Source organism: Bombus impatiens, unplaced genomic scaffold, assembly GCF_000188095.3.
Source record: "Bombus impatiens unplaced genomic scaffold, BIMP_2.2 scf_0217, whole genome shotgun sequence".
Taxonomy (NCBI): domain Eukaryota; kingdom Metazoa; phylum Arthropoda; class Insecta; order Hymenoptera; family Apidae; genus Bombus; species Bombus impatiens.
In genome coordinates, this window is record NT_176636.1 from 2,357,986 (window position 1) to 2,380,720 (window position 22,735).

At 38.4% G+C, this 22,735-nt stretch overlaps 1 protein-coding gene across 6 annotated transcripts in view; it reads left to right on the forward strand.

The window, feature by feature from the left end:
- LOC100740616 (Fanconi anemia group J protein homolog) overlaps positions 1–22,735 on the forward strand; it is a 172,938-nt gene that overhangs the window by 74,835 nt on the left and 75,368 nt on the right. For 4 of the 6 annotated variants that reach the window (XM_033319782.1, XM_033319784.1, XM_033319783.1 and 1 more), the window contains exons 4-5: positions 10,314–10,899; positions 10,992–11,103. In XM_033319782.1, the coding sequence (XP_033175673.1) occupies positions 10,315–10,899; positions 10,992–11,103 (697 nt within the window). In that variant the 5' untranslated portion in view covers position 10,314. Of the gene's footprint in view, positions 1–5,997; positions 6,017–9,702; positions 10,050–10,313; positions 10,900–10,991; positions 11,104–22,735 lie in introns of those variants that run through there. The other 2 variants (XM_033319786.1, XM_003488110.4) reach the window with 2 other exon arrangements.

The window sequence follows — 22,735 nt, forward strand, 5'->3', positions numbered from 1 at the left end:
CGGAAGACGCCCTATCCAATTCCAGATTAATTGCAGGATCCAACGGGGAGGTCAAGGATCAACGAAGAGCGAAAGAGGGATGGAAAACATGGGGTTGTTCGTGTTATCGCGGGGAGAACGCGTGGCGAGTCGATGACGACACCACTCGTTCGGGCTGACAATAATTTGGTCACGCTGGTTTGTCGTTATTTTATTGCTGCCCCAAGAAGGTGGTTTCGGATTCGACGATATGTTTATCGATGCCGGCAGCGATGGTTAAATTAATTTCGTTCGCTGTAGCGTTGTGGATTTATTGCGCGAGCGAGTCACAAATAGATATCGGACAAAGGAAATATTTATTTCGAAGCGCAGTTTCTCAGAAATTTCACGTCCCATTAATAACTTCAATTCCTCCAAAATTTGTAATATTTAATCGACCAGTCGTGTTTTTCAGCAATTAATTTCCAATTGATAGTTTTATTAGTACGGCCAGTAGATACGATGCTTAAGCGAATCGTACAATATTCTCGAATGCAGAATACAAATTACAAATAAACGTACAGATTACAATGAAATATATCAACTGTCAAAAACTCTACGAATTTCCCGTGCCACTCGATACTCGACACTCAAAATGTGTAATAAGGCAGAATTAATGACAGTTTAACGGATCATTTCGTATGGAAAAATTATTATTACGAAGGAAAGGTTCAGGAATAGCGAGTGCGCCGTTTTATAAATCGACGATACGAGAAAGATCCTTGAGAAAATATTGCTAACAACGTTTTAATGGAAGCTTAAAGGGGTCTAGGCTCGCGAGATCCCCATAAACGACTAAACGACCAGCTGGTTGCCGCGATAATGAATTAATAATAGGCCCGGGCTGATTGTAAAGAGGGAAGTGATAAAACATAAAAAATTAACATTGTCCAGCGCGTGACGAACGACGATCGCGTGTTGATAAGAATCGTACGCGAAACTCCAATTGTTTCTTCGCTCTTTTACGCGGCGCCCGTAGCTCGTACTCGTGACAGCTTATGTCACAAACGCGGACACCATGACGGGGCGACGTTGAATACCACGTACACACACGATTAAAGGAGGAAATTGCAACGACACGGTGGCTTGGTAAAAGAAAAAAAGAAAAGAGAATATAATTCGATCCTTTCCTCGCGTTTTTTATTCGACGACGCTTATCTCAGTTTAATTGAACCTTTTAATATTCAGCAGGCTTGAAAACACGACTCCTCCAATTGTGTAATATAACAGGTTAAACGCGGGCGTCGAATAAAATGCGAGCAACATGGAACCATGATTTCTCGAATAAGCCACCTGGCGCGATTACCTGCTATGCAATTATCAAAGCGGCGGCTTAAAGATTGCATGAGTAATAAGATAAGCGGTGTGACCGAATTAAATGCCTTTATAAGGAAATATGCGAGGTACGGCTGTTACTAAATCAAACTAGCGCCTTACGTCCAAGTGAAATTAATTAGCCATTCCGCTGTAAAGTAGAATTAACCACGCCCAATCTACATCAGACGCTCTACATCCTGAGAAAGGGAAAAAGGAACAAAGAGGAAAAGAAAAGGAAAGAAAAACGAACCACACAAAAATACTCAATTGACTTAATTCGCTGTATAAATTCAGCCTGTGGGCCATTGGAAAAATATCCATATTAGCACACCTTCCGTCTACGTGAAATTAATTAGCCGTTTGCCGCAAAGTAGATTCAGCCACGCCCAGTCTAAATCAGACGTTCTACATCGTTAGGAAAGAAAAAAAGGAAGAGAAAGAGAAGGTGGGCAGTGAAAGAAAAGTATACGACGTAAACACGTTGTGTTATATCGATAAAGCAAAACACGAATTACATCAGAGATGAATATACGGAAAGGGAAATATCGATTCTGAAGTACGATTTTTCACAAATACCACATTCGGAGATATTATGTGCAGAAAAAGAGAATCCTACCAAAAAATACTATAACTAAATTGTGGATTTTTATGCATTTATGAGAAATATAGGGACGCCAAAATACACAGAATAATACGCAAAAATATGTGAAATATCCAAAGTATAACACCTATTGCAATATCTAATAGGTCAAATAAATTTCTTTTCAGGTACCATTTCTTTAATTGTCTGAATTTGCATAAATATCCGTAATCTAGTAACAACGTTGTAACCTTATTTCAAGCGAAACAATGTCTCGGCATTGACCATGGTGGTAAAAGGGAGAAAAACGCTTGTCCCCTAAACGTCTTCGCGAAATCTGCGGAACAAGGCACCACGCTGCGAACGCACGTCCTGTTTTATGACTATCTCCTCGTGGAAACTAAACTTATTACACGACGGGGGGTGGCGACTTGGTTTCCACCCCTTCCATCCTAAAAGGGAGGCTTTTTATTAAATCACACGTCTCGCGTGTTCCTCGCCGACCGATTAATTTACCATGACGCTTCCTTTTGTGGCGTCAGACCGAACTTATCCATATTTCATACCGACCCACCCCTCTCCTTGTATTTTCACTTTCCTCGGCGCGTCTTTCGTTGGAACACGCGCAATATTTGATAGGTCCTCGACTATAGCGCTATTTTATGGCATTCTTGATCGCTCACCCTCGTAACACGTGTTTCAAGCATTCCGTAACTCTACAAATTGTGGCTTGCGAGCTGCTTACGAATTTCCGAAATTGTTCCTGCAATCCTCAAACGCGTATATGTTACCTTATTCAATTTAACGATACTTTGTATTATAAAATGTATAATATATAGTATATAATATAGTATATATATACTGTATGCATGTACAGAGGGTTCTACGAATCGATCTAAGTGTAACAACGGTTTATTGGCACCAAATTCGAAAACATAAAGAATTTATCGACGTATTAAAAGCGTCATCTTCTCACAATGAAAATATATGGAGCCACTTCCGAAATTCTCTTTTACATCAGTGAATGGGTTCTTGTTAAACTACTACTAATTTAAATATTGTGGCCACTCATTCACAAGCCAACACACACACACACACATATATATAGACGTTAAAAACACATACATACGAATCTTCAGAATCTCTGATATATTATTTCTATTACGACAAGCTATAGCCGCTAATTGTTCCATAGAGTGCAATGGATGTTTATATAAATTCGTATTTTCGTGAGAATAATTAAGAAAATGAAATCTAAATGGAGAAGCTGTCTCGCCTGCTAAATATTCCTACGAATACTTCCACTTGAGATATTTTATATATTTCTGCATATTACGCGTATTTCGTAAACTTTGCATAAATGTGTACGAATATCTGGAAATGAATTTTCAGAAGTAAAGCGAAAAGGGTAACGCGAATTTGATGGTTACATGAATATATTGTGACAAAAGGAATTAAATGTTTATCCTTACGTCAGTTCTAGACGCATTTCTGTCGGCGTACACTAATAGAATCATTTATCGTCGACGAACCTTTTGTCGAGGTCGAAGAAACACAGACAAGGGTGGTTCCGAGCAAAAGGGGGTGGCGAAAGGAGTTCTAGAGTCCTGCAAGGGACGGCTAATTCCACCGTGATCGCATCTGATCGATGTCCCTCGACTGCCCTCGTCGAGAAGTTATTGTCCTTCGTGCTCCTTCCAGTCCTGCCCTCGCCTTCCACTCTTTTACCTTCTGTACCTATGCTTCGACGGAATTTTTCAAGCTGCTACGATATCGCCGAGCACGAACAAATCGAAAATTTCCACGAAATCAAATTTTATACTTCGTGATTCCCCTGTTTCTGAAACTCAGATTCTTTCGTTACAAATTCGTCGTGTAACGTCTTTGACGTTTACGATATGGGCGTTCTAAAATCTTGGAGCAATGTTTCATAACTTTACAACTTTGTGCCTTTCCAGCAATCTACTTTTCCAAAATCCCAGCGATTCTAACTGAAATATAGAACACAATTCCAATTCTTGAAATTTCTAACAGGTTCTGACATTTTATATTTTAGAGAACCACGTCCTGATCTTGGAATCGTACGTTTCAAATTAGGAATCATTGCCGGATATTGAACTTTTCCGAAATCCACAGCGAAGAAATCGCACACGTTTCTATCGGGGTTCCAACATTTCGTATTTTCGGGTACTATGTCTTGAAATCTTAGAACGGTATTTTACAACTTGTCAATTTTGTATTTGAGAATTTTACGATTATACTTCGAACTGGAAACCACCTCGGGAAATTTCATTTTTCCAAGATCCGGTCAGATCAAACTACAGACTCCTTTATAGCCAGTTCGTTCGATTTCCAAGGTATGGACTAAGAAAACGTATTTGATATTTTAGAGTTTAGGGTATTGCGTCTCCAAATGTTAGAATGTTACGTATATTTCAAGCGAAAATTCTACTGTTCCAAAATCCAAACAAGTCGCGTGTTACGCTCCGTGTAAATCACTTTTCTTCGATCTTGCAGACACGAGGGATGAAATTCGAGGTCTTCGACTTTAACAAGTCCCGGAAAAGTATGCAATCGAGGACAAAACATATGCATCTCGTAGGAGCTGGCACATGGACAGTTTCCCCGGTCCCCAGCCAGCATGATTCTTTTATTTTACTTTCTGCCGTGCTCCTGGACGCGACGTGCTCGATTTTCGACCCTCCAGCTCCCGAGGAAACAAAGAGGAAAAGTCTCTGTCCCCGGGTAAAAAGGGAGGAACAGAGAGTGCGAGAAGGAAGATAGAAGAGAACATAGGACCGTTCTAGCGGACGAAGAAGGTCGCATATGGTATCCTCCACCCCCGAAAGTTTCGTACTTGGGGCAAAGAGGAGAGGGTGGTGGCTATCTACGCCTGTTCCCCTCGACTCTGACCCTTTTATCTTATCTCATGGCCGATAGATAAGCACCGGCGATAAAGCTGCCGGACGAAATGAAGGCACCGTTGGCGTGGATGCAGTCGCCATTCCTTAATTAAGTCCCGACGACCGTTTATTCGGTTTATTGGCTTGTTTGCCGCGTGCCTTTCCCTCAGTGACGAAGATGCTGCCGGGAATACAGCGACGTTACGTTCGTTTATGGAATTGTTTCTTTCTCTCGTGTCTCTTCCTCGCGTTATTCTTCTTCGTGTTCGTTTTCTGAGGGAAAAAATTGGTGTAAAGGGAGATAGATACAGCAACTGATGAAAGAACGTTTAATGTTGATAACTTGCGAAGTAAAACTTTTTTGTCATATTCGTAACAGTCGCCTATCCTGTCACGTATATTATATTTATTCGTCGCTCTTATTACATGTAAACCCATTTTGCTTTTCTACGCTTTTTATTTTATACACTTTCTTTTGTTCGCTACTGTATACTTTAGCCTTCCAGAAAGCGGATTGCTCTGCTCTATCGTTCACAAACTTCTTAGTATCTAATCTAATTAATAGATTGCGGCTATGAAAAATAGAATCTAGTTAGAGAATAGTTTTAATTATTAGATATTACGAGTACTTTATTTTGAAGAGTTTATGTATCCTTGCGTATTATATGTATCGTGAATAGGAAATTATTTACTTCCACAAGATCATTCGTTGCAAGAAAGTGGCATAAATGAATTCCAAGAGAATTGTAAAGAAATTGTAACATTCCACATACTTTTCTTTACTCTTCGGTTTATAGAGACAGGTTTATTTTACAGAAGACAGAATGAAAGAGAAGTCGTTGCTAATCGAATCTCATTGTCGATGTCCAAAAATATCTACACATTTCAATGATCTATCCAGCACGATAAAAATGAAAATTGCGAAAACAGCGAGGAACTGTATATAGATAAAAATTGAAGGAAAGATAAAAAGGAAAGAAAGAATCTCACTGTCAATGTTCAGAAATTCTTACGTATTTCGATCATCGACCAGCAGGAAAATAAAAATTAGAAACGCAGCGACGGAGAGTATATAGGCGAACGTTGAAAGAGATACGAGATAGAGAGCAGGATAGGCGGAGAGCAGAGAAGAGAGCACATTACGTATTCCTCCGGCATCCCTCTTGATCTCCCCGCATTTTTATTGCACTTGCTGTTGGTAAGAATATGTTTTATTTATATTTCATATTTCTTTCTCTGTCTTCCACTGGCCGGTTTCGTGACCGCCACGAGAAAGACCGATTCCCGGGATTCGCACAGGGTGACCACGGGATACCAGCGAGATCGACAGGGGGATCTTTCCCGCTCTTTCATATTTCTGTTCCCTCTTTTCTTTTCCTTTTTTTTCTTTTTCCTTCCCACCGTACCCCGTAATTTCGCCTCAGCTTTCGATTCACGTCCCCATTCCACCAACCCAAACCCTGAAATCAGGCATATCTTCGTGGAAAGCTTTTGTCCAAAAGGTATCTCGCCGTTTCGAACTAGTCGCACGCATTGATAGGAATTGGAGAGAGGGCGCTGGTTTGACCCAGATCATTCGATGGGATCACGCGACAACCCTCACCCCCGTGTTTCGCTTGATTAATTGAACACCGTGAACGGTACTCGTGTTAATTCGTCGAAGTACTCCCCGCTTGTTATTACAACGCGGACATTATTTACCAGCCTGTGTTTGTTCGGCGACGGATTGTTGAAAAACAGGCCTGCAAATTGGAAAATTTGTGTAAAATTTGTGCCAGCCGCTCGCCACTCGTCACATAGTATCGCAGCTACGTGCATTTTTCATGCTTGTATTGGGTAATTGTTTTATGGAGATCGCAATTGTAGGCTCGATACTTAGGCAGTTTCGCGAGAAGCGGGAAGGGAGTGGAGCTTCGTTGACGCATTGCGCGATTGGCGGCGGATTGTTGAAAAAACAGATGAAAAAATTGGAAGATTCGATCATTCGTTCGTTACATTAGAGTTGTATTGCGTGCATTTTTTGGTATTTATATCGGTGAATTGTTTGACGCAGATTTACAATCTGGCTAGATACTTTGGCAATCGGGAAAAGAGTTGAGTTTCATCGATGGGTTGCGCAATTAGCGAATTGTTGAAAAAAGAGTCGACAGATTGGAAGATTTGTATAAAATTTGCGGCCGATACTCGTGATTCATCGTGCTGCGCGTATTACAGCTATGTGTGTTTTTTGCTTTATGTTTATATTGTTTGATCGTTTTATGGATATTTAGGCAGTTTCATGGGAAACGGGAAAAGAGTTGAGTTTCATCGACGTGTCACACAGTCGGCGGCGCGTAAACCCGGCCGAGGACTCTTTGTAACTTTTCGGGAGGGGTGTTACACGCAATTTGCCACACTTTCCTATAGTAATGACTTCCTCGGCCCCTTCGGCGTATTTTATGGATATCACACTGGCTGTGCATAACTTACAGCCCAGTGGACGGACACGATGCTCACCCTCGTTGAGCGTGAAGCGACCAGACGCCGGCAACCAAGAAGTAAATCACGTCTGTTGATCGTAAAACCGAAATGTTGAAGACTCGGCACGCGTTTATGGCTCGTATATTGCGTATTCGATATAGTCGCGTACTATTAATCCGCACATCTTTGATTCTGCTTCCTATCGATAAAATAAGAAATTTTAAACTTCACGTTTGTTCAGTCTCGTCGATATCCAAGTTAACGATTATATTTATATTTTTAATAAACTGACGAAAAGAAACTAGAATGATACTAAATGCTACGTGAATCAGTAATCACATATATTTGTTAAGTAAAGGAATAAATTATTATTCCATTTTATGTATGAATAATAATAAAATCAACTAATTTGCTCTAATTCGTTGGTTCCAAAAATTAAATTGTCATTGGTGTATAAAATAAGTAATGAAATAACAAATGTGGACATACATTGTTTATTATTCAACATTTTTAATTTTATTGGCAATTTATTAACTTTTTGTAAAGTATCTTCGGAGAAGCTACTTCATTCGATCTATTCTTCGAAGCTATTGTAACTGAGATCTCGTGTACCACTGATTCTGTTACATTCGCTCACCTAATTCGTTCCACGGATGCTGTAAGCGATTGGAAAGTTGGATTTGAAATGATCAAGGAACCAGCGATATATGCTTTTCATCTACACATTTTTCGACTAACTACCAGAGACAGCGAAGTAAATCGAGAGTTACGAGAGAAACGTATTCCGCCCATGCAGCGTGTTATCATTAAGATATACATCATAACCGTGTGAAAACGCAAGGATTCCTCGGCGAGGATCATTCGAGTAAAAGTACGTGAGCTGAAAATGCTCTCTACAGTCTGAGTAATTTCATTGCATATACGTGACACGGTCTCTCTCAGACGTCCTACGTTTGTGATATGGAAACATGAACGCGTACACGTTCAATTCATGTCCGTACGGACGTACGTACACTGGTTCGTAAAAGTATTCGAGACAATTTAGCATAAAAAATTTTACAGATATACTATGTGTGTCGTACGAAACTTTCTGAAATTTCATTACGTTTATTGCAAATGTATATTCAGTAAAAAGTTACTATACATCATGAACATCCGTCTTAAGCATATAATAAATGTTAAATACGGCCCCGCTAAAAACTAAGATTTATTAATATAATGGATAATTGACTGGTTAAATGTTTGTATAATCTCTAAGACACATATACGAGTACCTGTACTAAATATTTTGTAACTTCTTAAATTAATTTTGTGATTTCGAAATGCGGAAACTCGGCACACAATAATATTCACGAAAGGTTTACCCGTAATATTTAATCCTAATGTTCGAATACTTTCACGAATCTGTGTACAACGAGTTTGATTATTCTATGCAACGTTCACGATTCAATTTTATAGCGTTGAAGCTTAGGTAACGAAAATAATCCCATGTTGCTATAAATGTTCAAATATTTCCGTGTGCCACTGTACATAAGTACACGTGAAAGTCGTGTATCCAGTCGCGCGTGGGAATTTCGGATAATTTGATAAGGATTCATGTCAGCTTGAGATGCTTCTCTTCTCATGGACAGAGTAAGATTCCTTATTCAAGTCGCACACGCGCCGGATGGCTTTTAAATTCCGTGGCCCCCTTTGATGGGGACCGCTTTCGAAACTGCGGGACACAACAGCCACGTAAATCAGAAGTTTGATCCGTTGGACCAGCCAGGAGGCATAAATCACACGTGGAAATTATATTCCTTTTACCTTTCTCTCCTTTTTGCCCGCGTCTTTCTGTCAGGAAGAGACGTATCTTGTTTATGAAGGTCACCGAACAACATCGGAATTAAGACTCCGAGGGGCTACGCGTTTCACCTGTCTAATCCTGTTCGCTTCAGAAATTATGTTTCCGCGGTGAGATTCGTGTGGAATAATGTCCCGTATATTTAGTCGACGCTGATGGCAGGATTCCTTTATATGTTATGAAAGCGAATTATCGCAAGACACATAACGTCTTCCTAGGTTAAATTTGGCTTTTTTGAAAAAATACTGCGCATAATGTCTAAATGAGTCATACATTGGTCAAAGTAGTAGAGATTATAAAATTAATCAGATAATATGAATTTCAAAAATGAAAATGAAAGATTGAATGAATGAAAATATAATATGAAATGAAAGAAAATATAATAATGAATATTTCTTCTATCGTATCGCATATCTATGAAATGATACGTAGCATAATATAATTATTTTTCGGTAATTTTTTCTGTAAAGTATGTTTGTAACGATGTATAATTGTATTTTAGAAAATAAATCGTAAGGCTACCTTTTTCCACGAAAGACATTCAAAATTCAAATATCGTGCACGTGATATTTCAGTCACGTGACTGTTCAAAAACTTGACATCTATCAGTCTTACAGAGTTATATTTTTCACGTTTAATTTATACTTTCATAGTTCCATTCGTTGTAACACGCAACCGTATTTATGAATTTCTTTGAAAATGTAATTTAAATATCGCGCGCAATGTGAATAATATAAACTGTCGCGTTTCGAAGGATAAATAAAGACGCGGGAAACACGTGTGGCGTGTGGTCATAATCACCAGATGTTTCTTTTCGCTTTAATCAGTCTTAATCGATGCTTGTGATTTATGTGATTAGTGCAGTGATCGTATTCATCATCTACACGGGAGCCAAATTAAAACTAGAAGAGTGGTTTGAAGAAACAAAGTATGTAACTGTACACGTGATAATATATGATTTTTTAGGTTATATTAGCTTATTGTTCTGTTTCCTCAGATTTTTGCATTCATTTTGTATGACATTTTATGGATATCATTAAAAAGACTTCACAGTGATGCAGTAATTGTTAAAACAATTCTTAAGTTGCAAGACATCTCTAAAATATCATACATTTTTTTATTTCAAGATACTTGTTTAAGTATCATTCGTTGTTTGTTGATTCTAGCTTATTGTGCATATTTTTGTTCATAGAATGAGTAGATTACGTCTGAAAAGAAATGATTCGACGTACGAAAGATCCCAGGTGAAAAGTTTATGTCCAGAAAGCCCAAATAATATCGAGATATCTTCTGATGAAAGTGATATTATGCCAACTAATGAGATAATAGAAAGTGAAAAGGATTCTTCAAATCCATCGATAACAGATACAAGTTACGACGAAGAGACACTATCTAAATTTCAAAAATCTACAGATAGTATAAAATCAGATGAAGATATTAAAGAAGTTACGTACAACACAAGTTTGAAATCCAAGACTTCCATGTTTAACTGGAACCAACAAGGCCCAAGTCCAAAAAAAAGAAACATGCACGATCACAGTGATTCCAATTCTTCTGACGATTTCAACTCAAAACCATCATGGTTTAAAAAAGAGCAGGAAAAAAAGAAACACAAAGGTAGTCACATTAAACAAACCAAAATTAAAGATGAACCAAACAATAAACAAAAAGAAGAAACTGTGGCTCAAGTGAGTATACAACACGAGCAAATGATATCTGGAATTAAAGTAAAGCTTCCTGTGAAGCCTTACTCGTGTCAGGTGGCTGTAATGAATCAGGTAAGAATTTTTATAATTTAAGTATCTAATTGAAGAGATGGAATATTGGTAAAATGATTTATTAATGGTAAATAATAATTGTATTTTTACAGCTCATACAAGGTTGTATAAAACAGGAAAATTGCCTTCTAGAGAGTCCAACAGGAAGTGGGAAAACTTTGGCTCTTCTTTGTGGTGTCCTGGCGTGGCATGATCATCATGTTGGTGAGTTTAATTAATTTTTTAATTAATTATAAATTATATACACAATAGTTTTATATTATTACATAATTATATATATTAAATAATATAATATATATTGTATTATTACATTATTATATATAAATTATATACATCAACATATTACAAATTTTCAATGTCTTATCGGGCAATAGAAAAAATGAACCTACGTGTATCGAGTACGGAACCACTCTATTTACGGTCACGGTGTTGATATTGTTTGCAAACTCTGACGCATATCTGCGATCTAATTCAGTCCGCATGTCAAAGTCATTGAAACAGTTTTGTAAATTAAACCTGTCTTCTCGCGTCATGTCTTTGTTCTATTTTACCGATAACTCGTATTTCGTATTTACTTTTCGCAATAACTTCCTGATAATCGGTTATTAGATCGAAATCGCGTTCGATCGAAAACGTTTCACCTCATTGCGACAGATTTTCGAGTGTTGTACAAATTCCAAACTTGAACACAGCTGTCTGCTTTACTTTATTAAAGTTTCCTCGAGTTTTGCTCGAAAGTTCAGGAAGTCTCGCAGACAATTTCTTAACGCGTCAGTACAACAAACGACGTGCTCTGTCTCGCGGGAGATGCAAAATGTTCCACGTCGCGCCACGTCTTCGTCGTTTAAATTGGCCGGCTCGTCGCTGCTCGAGTTCGCGAACTTTTCGGGAACTTGTTACTGTCGTGAACGGTCTCGAGAAATGATTGGAAAATTAACCATCTATTTAGAATAAACATGTAGTAGCTTTTACATGTCTGATGCAAGGACGGCTTCCATGGAAAAACGTGGTGAGTAAATACTTGCATTCCAAAATTCATTTACATGTATTTATTTAATATTAAGATTTTATTTATGAATTAGAATGTAGAAAGTTAGAAATCTAGAGTTCAAGCTTTCTGATTATTGTACATACTTTCTTCCATACGAAATATGGTGATTCTAGACGATAATTTAAGTTTCTATCCTAGTAAACCAAGTTTTCTTTAGAATTGAAAGTCAATGCAGTGAAATAATAGGAATCCAGATATTTTCTCATTCTAATACATACTAAATATTCGTAAGTGAAAAAAAGGAAAATTCGAATTTTAGCAACCAAATGGACAATAGATACAATCGGTGTACCTTTGTTTGAAAATTTACTTATTTTAGTCGTTAATCTTTATAAATCTATATAATGTTCATTTATATTATTATCTTTTTATTATCATTTTTCGTATCTTTCATCGTTGTCTTTTACCCTAAACAAGTTTGATGCATCGAACAGACGAAAGAAAAATTTGTGCGTTGTCAGTTTCAATTTTCCTCTCCAATTCTCAATTCCCAATACGAGAAACAACAGAATCAATTTTCTCGTCCAATAAAACAAAGAATCGCCAGCGTAGACTTAAAAATCGAACAAGACTTTTTGTATTAAGAGGTTGAATTTCCAATACAGGAAATAAAAAAAGAAAGTATCAATTTTCTACAGCAGTCGTTATCTCCGATAAAATAAAGAGTCGCCAAGATATAATTAAAACCTCACTCGAAATCGCTCGAAGCAGGAATTTATGTGGCGTGCGGAAAGTACGAAGCGTGTAATCAAGGACTTTAGCAGCACGAGAAGGAGAACGTTTAAGAAGTTCCGTGGTGGAAGTCGGGGTGAACCGGCTGTCAGCTTGTCCTCCGGCTGTCCTATTAATTTAAATTATTCGACCATTTCGGTTAGCCCTTACGTTAGCCGGATTCCGTGCTTGTTTTCACGGTGCATGCCGCTAATTGGTCGCGATTCGCGCAATTCCTAAACAATTAGAATCGAGATTGGATGTCGCAATCGCCTCGTCCTTACCGGTACCAGCTCGCGAAAGGACGACGACGCGTCCTTTCCGGGTGGTTTCGCGTCTGCGTTTTACCATTCGGTTATTATTTCGCATTTGCATAATTGCTCGGCTACTTTACTTTGTCGCGGTAGTTTTCTCCACTGTGGAAACTATCGTTGGCGGTTGATTTAGGAGCATGAAATGGCAGCGTTGCTAAAATTAGAGGTATACCGAAGAACGAAAAATTACGAGCATTTGGAATTTCCAATGTTTCGTGTCATGTTACTTCGTGAAGCTAATTTTGGCTGTTCGATGTAATAAACGTAAAATTTGGCAATAGAGGAAAGTAATGATCCAAGTTTCTTCTGTAATTCGTGGACTGAGGATGTTCGTGCGTGTGTAGGAAGTTTAAGTGTGCGAAAGTGTACAGGACAGATATACATTCTGTGTAAATTTAATTATTCGACTTTGCGTACTTCAAATTTATTGTGTATCTTATACGTTATACTTTACGTTTGTATCACAATAATAGTATAATTATATTGTATAAGAATTATTATTAATATATCTATTCCATTTTCTTATTTGCATTTATAGAAATGTGAATTCGCATAAATATTCACAGTCTATTAAATCGTGACACGATGACCCTGAAACGTTTCTTTCGATTGAGATTCTTCAATGGTTGTGTAATATTTCGCAATAATGTGAATCATAGAATTAATAGTGCATAATATGAAAATTATCTTTCATATGTTTTTCCAAGGAATAAATATGACGCGAGAATTGTATCTAAAATTGATCGTCGAAGAGAACAATCTGAGATTCGTAAACGTTTTATCTGATGCTTCTTACAGTTCGAGGAGAGGAAAAATGAGCGTTCTCTATCGACAATCGCGTCATTTCTTATCTGGCAGGAGAGTCGCGACGCAGACGGGCCATTGTCTCTCTGAAAATTCTTTGGGGGTGGGGTTAGGTTCGAGAGTCGGGCCCGATGATTCACAAACTCTTCAGGGGGTTACGTATCATAGCTCGTGATCTTAATATTCGACTGGATACCGAATGGAGACTATAACGTCGCTTCTTCTTCCTTCTATTCGTGATATCTATCGCCGAATTGTGTAGCAGCTTCTGATAAGCTCTGAACGATTTATTAGATATTCATTAGTAAAATATTAATCGTATAATTGAGAATCTTAATACTGAAATACTAATGCGATTAAAGCAACAAGTCTTTAATACTAGCGTCATCAGAGTGATCAAAGTGATGGATTTGTAATTTTATAGATTCCTACCATTCTGTATTCTTGGAGACTTAAACGATTTTTTATAAAATATATAAATAATGTCTTAGTTTATTTTTCTTCTTGCATTATACATCTTAATTGTCCGTAGTTTCAGTATTAAAAAAAATGTGTTATTCAGGATTTGGTTGATTTTTTGGACGAAATTTTGTCCCGCTTCTTGCGTTATATATTTTGTTATATATTTTTCACGTTTCTTTGGTACAAATTTCGTATTTTAGTCGTCTGTAATACGTAAGATTAGAGTACGTAATAATACGTAATAATACGTAAGAAAGAATACGTAATTTGTATAAATTTCATATAATTTATATAACAAAAAGATTGTCTTTCTCTGCCACATTAATCGTCGATGAAAAATTTCTGCATTTTCACGAGTGCTTAAATTTTGTTCATCCACGATGAGAAACACAGTGCACTGTGTATTTTCCCATTGAAAACGTCGAAGGAGCAATTGGAACAAGTCAGGAAGCGCATCGTTCCGCTTCCGAAATCACGGATGGAACCTCCCCGGGTTTCCTCCTCCGCCTTCTCTTCCTTCTCTCGTGACAACGTCCTCGTGAATCTGGAATTATCGAGCACGTGAAACCCCTTTCCGCTTGGCGGATCGAATGTGTCCTAGCGTGGAGGAAGGAAATCCTGGGATTAATTGGTACCTTTCTGATGCTAGCGTATCATCGTTGCCAGCAGTTTCCCTCGCGTTTCCACGCTATGTCGCGTTGCTAGGGGAAAATCGTGCAAGGTGTTACGTACTCGTTTCAATCAGAAAATGACTGAATCTTTGATCTCTGGATTGAAAAATAATAGTAGTAACATAGGAAGATAATACAGATCAGATATATTACATAATAGCAGGATTTTATTCTTCAGTAATTTTTAAATTAAATAATTTTTATTAATTTCTCTATTATGGATCGTTTTTCCGATATTTAACATTAATTGTGAGAAATCTTGGAGAAAATACGTTATACAGGGCGTCACGAAATATGTGGTAGATATTTATAGATTATATCGTAGGTATTAAAACGACGAACAAAATTTCTATATAAAAACGTGCGGCGATTCGATAGGAATAAGGATGATCAAAGTTATCATTGCTTAATATTAATCAGTGTAAAATCTCGCAGAATTTCTTCTCTTTTCCTACTATATTAATATAACAGGTAATAGATTGTTTAATTATTTTTGTCATCTCCGTGAAATATATAATTGATATTAAATACACCTTGTGTTTCTAATTCCTGTGTATGTATACTGCCACATGTGTTTCACATTTTACCAATATAATCACGATAGTCGGGTCTCGTAACAGTGCCAGCGAAATTTCAAAATTGTGCAACCATAACACACTTAACGTACTCGTAAAAAAGATGTGGAACGAGCGTTCGAATATTTTCCTACTTCATATTGAGCAAAAATTGGCTGTTTGGTGCCCTCGAACGTGATCGAAAGAGGCGCGTGCGGATCCCCGGCGGCCTACTTTGATTTCAACACTCGTGTCGCGCGACACTCGATACGCTTTGTAGTACGCATTCGTAATTAGGCGAACGAAAGAGTGTACTGCGGTGCCTCGATTAGCGTTAGTCATGACAGCCTGTCCCTGCGACTCGGCCCGGGCACGACATGCTCCTTTTTCCAGTTATAATTCCCTTGCTCCTTTAAATCTGCCACTGTCACGCTCCAGCACGGAGGTCGAGTGGTACTGCTAGCCGCCGAAACGCCGTAGACTCGTGTGCCCTCAGAGAGCGGAAATAAATCATTAGCTCCTCCAACCACTGCTAGAAAATTCTCCCTATGACGTTGGTTTAATCGATACACACGATCCACGATGACCATCGAGGTTGCGCACAGTGCGACATTTGAATGAGGATTCGGGACAAGGATGAAGAAATGCATATAATGTGCAGTTTTCCCGAAACTTGGATGAAATTTTTTAGTACATTCCTACTTTCTGGCTCAGTTGAAATATTTTGAATATTTTTCTCTGCGTCTAATCACGCACGCTGATGTTTAAGTATAAATAACGTCGATGCTGGGAACTATCTCTCCATTTTTTCGTTAGCGTCAAACAGGAATCATTGATTCTCTCTTTCGTTTCTTCGGTTATCGTGCTGACATTTAGTAAAGAACAGAGATTGCGTAACATTGAAAATTTTCTTGGGACAAGTGTGGCTAGAAATATAGTCTTGAAGCAAGTCGCGATTACGAATGGATTTCACTAAAAAAATAATGAATATACAGAAGCTTATAGAAGCACGACATTCTGTAAGAATGTAATACAATACCTTGTTGATATAGAATAATTAAAATTACAGGATGGAACCGTCCTTTTTTTTTAAATTGCTCCTTAAAACAAGAAGGAAATTTTTTAATTGGAAATTGAAGTTATACATATGTTTGCTCAAGTTTTGTATGTTTAAGGTGTAACAGAGATTAACTTGACTGTTTCTCAATACGATTTCGGACTAAATTAATCCTGCTATGTTCTTTTGATCATTATTTAACCAAACGTAAGGGAAACATGGTTTGTCTGGTTGTCCGGTGAGATGTGGTTCCATAAATTAGAAATTTCCGATAGTTACACATTCGTATAGTCTTCTTAATAATTGCTCCAGAATTTATGAAAGAAGAATTGGCTTTAAGACCACTTGCGGATTTAAATATTATTCAACGATGGCAAGCAACAAAACAGTTATCAAAATGGAGCACGTAGACGAATACCAAAAATCTAAATTCCGCATATGACAGTTGCTATGCCTCTCGATCTGAATATCAATCAGTGACGTCTAGAAGCTACCGAAAAATTTCGATGTCGACCACGTAGCATCGTCGTTCTTCTCCAACAAAAAAGAAAGAAAAAAAACAGTAATTCCACAAATGAGTCCATCTTCCCAAATTGTCAGAATCCCATATTACGATATAAAACAACGGACACGAGAAAAATCGTTGATCTCAAATACGTGAACGTAACACGCAACAACTGGCTCTCCCAGTCCCTTGGCAACAAAATGACAGAAAGTTTAGGACGAACAATTACGCGATAAATCGCTGTGTAAGATGCGTCCTTTGGCTACGTTACAGGAAATACAAAATTGCATAAAAATCCTAGTCTAATAATGACTACTTTCTCGATTAAATGGCAAAGTTAATAAAGAATTAACAACGAGTCTCTCTCGACCCAATCTATCGATGGGTTAAAAACCTTACGTCCACCAAACTGCAAAAGCACTCGACCAAACAACAAGCTCGCACAAGCGCATACAACAAGCGTACTCCAGTCAAACCAAAGATTTATTATCTCGTGAATTCAGCTGGTATTAGTCAGCCATCGCTAAAACCCGGCGTTCCTCGCCATTATCGAAGAATCTGCAAAGTCGAAATTGTCTCTTACCGTATAAACAGCAAATAAACGATGTTTCTACCTTCGAGGGGATAAAGGGGTGTATCGTGAGAAGTCGTGGGGGGTATAAATTTCGAAAGTTTATCGCGGAATCGCATGCCGGCTAATGTCACTTTATTACGAGGCGCAGGTTCGTCTCGACTCTCCGTGTACGAGCTAGAGTTTCGGAATAGGCTGGCCCACGGAGAAGGGGCCATTGTATGAAAGTTGCCGAGTCGCAATAATTATCGGCGAACGGGGAATTATATATTGTGTCCCGGGCAATGTCGGCCCCGACGTCGTCGTGAATCGTCTTTGCGCCTCAGCATGCAACTCCACCGCGCGGAGTACGCTCTTCTGTGACGTTCTGACATTAATAACCCGCGGCCCGGGTCCTCCCGGGGCTTTTGTTGCGACGAAAGGTACCAACCGTGGTACCATCGTCGAGCATCGTTCCCAGAAACGAACATAATCGCTTCACCGCACTCAATCCGGCTCCTGCTGCACGAATCGTCTGTTTATACCGCTGTCTGAATTGATTTCCAAGCTTATTTGCATCTTTTGGCATGGGTTGCCAGTGGCTTCTTAAGAAATCTTAGAGATTTTGTTGAATTTTCGAAAGTTCTCTGACGTTTTACAGCATTTTGTGAAAGTTTCACAAGTTTCAGGAAATTTTGTGAAAGACGAAGCTCAGCAGGTATTCGACAAACTTGAGGAAATTTTGTGGAATTTTGCCTAACTTTGTACAATTTGTTGAAATTTTGCAAAATTGTATAGAATTGCTGACAATGTTTCTAGAATCTCACGTAAATTCTATTGAATTCCGTAGAATTTCGCGAATCCTTGGGAAATGTCATGAAACTTCGTAGTACTTCATGACAGTTTGTAGAATTTTCATGCAAGTTTACAAACTCCTTTAGAATTTTGTGAACCCTCGAGAAATTTTGTAGAATTTCACTTGCACATTGTAAAATCGTAATCTTCTATCTTGCTCGATTACTTCGTTACACATAGGCAATTTCAAGAATTGAATGGAACTGAGAGGATTCTATCGCGAGCTACGAAGAACCAGCAATCTGTTCGATCATATGTTAACATCTCCTTATCTTAAATTCTAAATTATCTTTTTAAACGATTTAGTAGAAGTCGGTAATTTTTCAACGTCCAACGAGACTTTGTGCGATTTCATAATTTTACATGTTGGTTAATTATTATATTTAATTTGGAGGATCGTGGCAGAACATTTGAAGTTGACCAAAAAAGGGAGAACAAGTGCCGGCGGTCTGTTCTTGGCAAAGGAAAAGGGATTTGTTCCCTTGAGGTTTTGTCTATTAAAATTTAGACATCTTGAACAAGAGTTGGTAATGGAAGCGGGGCTAACAGAAACGTTGACGTTGAAACGTAGCTAAAACTAAAATCTGTTACCTTTGAAATGGAATATTTTACTGGCAGCGAAAATGTTTTTCTCCGGTTGTTTTTCAAGTTACATAACATTTTTCACGGGATCGCGTTTCTTGATGGAGTCGCGTTTCTGAGAGAATTTTTCTCAAAAAAAGTGGAGGGAGAAAATGGTTTAAAGGGCTGCGCGAAGGTAGAATTTTTGCAGGTTTCAACTGGTGGCTCGTGAAATTTTAATGGCTCACCGGTAGATGATACCCAATCTTAAAACGAATCCCACTCCTTCAAAGCCAAATCGTCTCTAATTCGTATCGATTTTTTTCCTATTTGCGTATTTTCTCTTTTTCAGTATTCTATACGATCATTCTTTACAATACACCATACGAGGATATTTATTTTTTGAATACGTCTGGATGATGCATTGTCCTTTCTATTAAATGCGGATTATCGATAAAAACCTTAATCTGAATTCTTCTAGTCTTCTCCGATCTTAAAACTCTGTCGCGGTACACATTGACGTTGACACTCGTGTTGCTGTCGAACACTCGTAACACTATCGCAAATTTTATTCATGATTTTACTCGCCACTCGCGATTATTCTAAAACAGCATGTAAAGACCGAATACTTCTCAAGTGCAAGATAACAAATGGTTACATGTACATTACGATTACGTTCGAGCCCCGTGAAGAGAAACTATGAGACAAAACCCAGATTTATAAATATGTATCGACTCGAACCTCTACATCCTGACATCCAATTTTCCTAACGAGAAAAAGGAACAAAATAAAACGCCTCGCAAGTTTCTCTTAATTGTATCAATAACCAAGAACCGTACCATCGCGCGAGTGCACTAAAACGAAGCACGCGGAGGATGGTTTTCGGTAGGCGCTGCGAAACAGCGAGAAGAAGAGACAGAATCGCGGAGGGAGGCGAAAGAGGGAGAGAATGTCGGCGAAAGCGAGCAAAGGAAGACACAAAAGCGTAGAGAAAATCGAAAGGGAGCGAAAGGAGGGCAACAAACGGAACAGAGATCGAGAGATAGAGTGACAAGAACAGTGGAGAACCCTGGAGGAGAGAAGGGAAGGGAAGGGAGATTCAGAAGGGGAGTAAGAGAGACAGATTCTCATTGTGAAGAAAGCTGTATGCGTACGTAGAAGACGTGAGATCCGTTGGACCCGCATGCGGACCTTATTGTGTCCCAAAAGAGCGTATACGGTAGGTACCTTAATGTCGGCATGGATGAAAGCGTGGGCCCTCCTTTGTCTTTCGTTCGTGAAGCTGCCACAGCAAGTAGCGTGCTCTGCGGGTAGCCCTGCACCATTCCTCAACTACCGTTCTTCCCTTTATTTCCCTCTCTTTTCAGCTTTCAGCCGGCGTACCGCTCTTTGTCCTGCTTTGGCATACGCGCAAGGTAGAGCTTGTTCCTCCTTTTTCGCGAATCGCCGAAACGTTAGAGCCGATTTTTCTCGTTGGGGGCTCGTGCGATCGCTACGCGATTATTCCTCATAGGGGGAAGCTAAATGTCTGTGAAGTTCGACAGAAAGAATCGAGAAGCACGACCATATGTGTACTGCATGAGCCGTTCGCAAGTCAAAGTGGTTAACTCCAGTTTTTTGAGAGGTTTGATATTTTAGTAGCAACACGCTTGCTTCGTATTCCATGATTCTTTCAGTTTTTTCTATTTTGGTTTCGATGAGATTTGGCAGATGAACCGGTCCTAGGTAGCGAGGTAATCGTTCTGAAACTTGGTACAGGATAATGAAAATCATTGCAAATAACGAGATATGATCGGTGGAGATGGAATAATAACGAAAGAAAGAGAAAACGTTGCAAATACATGTTAAGTTCAGCTAGAAGAAACATCAGAAATGAGAGAACGAACGAGCGAAAACGTGGGTGACGAAAACAGTGATTTTAACATATAATTAGCTGCAAAGATTGCCTCGCTCAAATACTTGCATGATCTCTGAGGTATATATCTGCGATAGATGCCTTGCAGCTTCCATATACATTTTTATTTCGCTTCAAATTCGACCAATGTCAAATGGTAATTTCAAAACGTTTCGTATAACACACGTAATTATATTCCTAAAAAATTTCTACGAGTGTTGAAGCACTTTCGCGAGCTACTGTAATTTAGAATAATATGCTGCATCGTGTTATATCACATCATTATGCCATTAACCAATCTGATTTGCAGCCGAGCAATTTGGATGTGATCTTATTATGATTCAATGACCACGACAGCTTACGTGGTAGTTCTCTCTTTTTTTTCGTTCCCTTTTTTAATCTCGTTGACGTTATTTTGACGATCGATTTTTCGATTCGACGAGGATGATTGGTTCCTCGGGGGTAAGCAGGTACGTTCGAAATTATCAAGTTTGCAATAATAAACCGCGGCGTTCAGGGATTACGGGGCCGGGGAACGTAATTGATTGCGTGGCGGCGGTTAACGAGGCCAATTATTCACAGCCAGTCGATACGAAGCCCCGACTACGCTGAAAAAATAATACATCGGCTAATCGTTATTCTGTTTACCGATATCCACCGATACCCAGCCTCGTGGACGTGTCCCAAGGGAAGATTCGTGTCGCTCCCGGCTACCTCTTATTCCTCTTTATTATTTCTATCCTCGGCTATGCTGTGTTTATGCAAAGTAGTGTTGTTTCAGTACGTATCCCCATTAATTTTCAAACATCACGTGCCATGTGATGTTTGAGGTTCGTACGTAACTTTGCTTCTTGTTTCTTCAGTTTTCTATAAGCTTAACAGCCAACAATCATTACGGCGTTGAGATTGAATTCTCATATGATTCTCGAAAACCATGATCTATAATTAATTATTAGTGCGAGATCTTGAAATATCTCGGATATTAAAAATATCATATTAATTTAATGAACCATTAATTGGCTCGAGTCTTGTAAATACAAACTACAGCTTGAAAATACGATATAATTTCACAAATACGAGTCACGAAGGTATTCGTACAGCTCTCTCCCAATTGCCAGCTTCGAATGATTCGTATCTCCTATCGATACAGGTTTCAAAATTTTCAATAATCAGAATGCTGATTAATTAAGCTTAATTATCCCGAACATACATGGTCATTAGGCTGCCACTTTTTATGCGTTCATGGGAAACTTACAATTGCAAGAATGTACAGAATGCACGTAGCATGCAAAAATATTAAAAATATTCAATTTAAAGTAATTGTTATGACCTTGAATAGGCAAATAGATCTTCATAGTAGGATCCATTTCCTTAATTATGTTAATAAAGATTAAAGAAACTCGTATTAGAATCCGCAGTCTTCTTCGTCGCCTACAATTCAACAGAAAAACCGCCAAGCCCGTCAAAACAACGGATTTTAGGTTTCTTTTTCTTCTTCAAAATTGCTAATAGCATACAGCTATTTTTCCCAAAATCAATATCGATTTTTATCTAGATTGAAGCATAATTATATAAATCTATTTACTTGAATTAATACCATTCAAATTATACTGATTTATGAATATATATATATATTTAGTATTAAAGTAAAAATTCTGACCCAAAAGATTCGTAAAGATAAAAATCCGTCAAAATAAAAATACGGAAAAACTCGTAAAGCAAGAATTACCTGTATCTGCGTAAAATACGATGTACTGGAATTTTCCCAAAAAGGTAGGTACGTCCGTACGGTAACAGCGTGACGTTATGCAAGAGCATACGCTGCTATTGATCGATAATAGGATGCA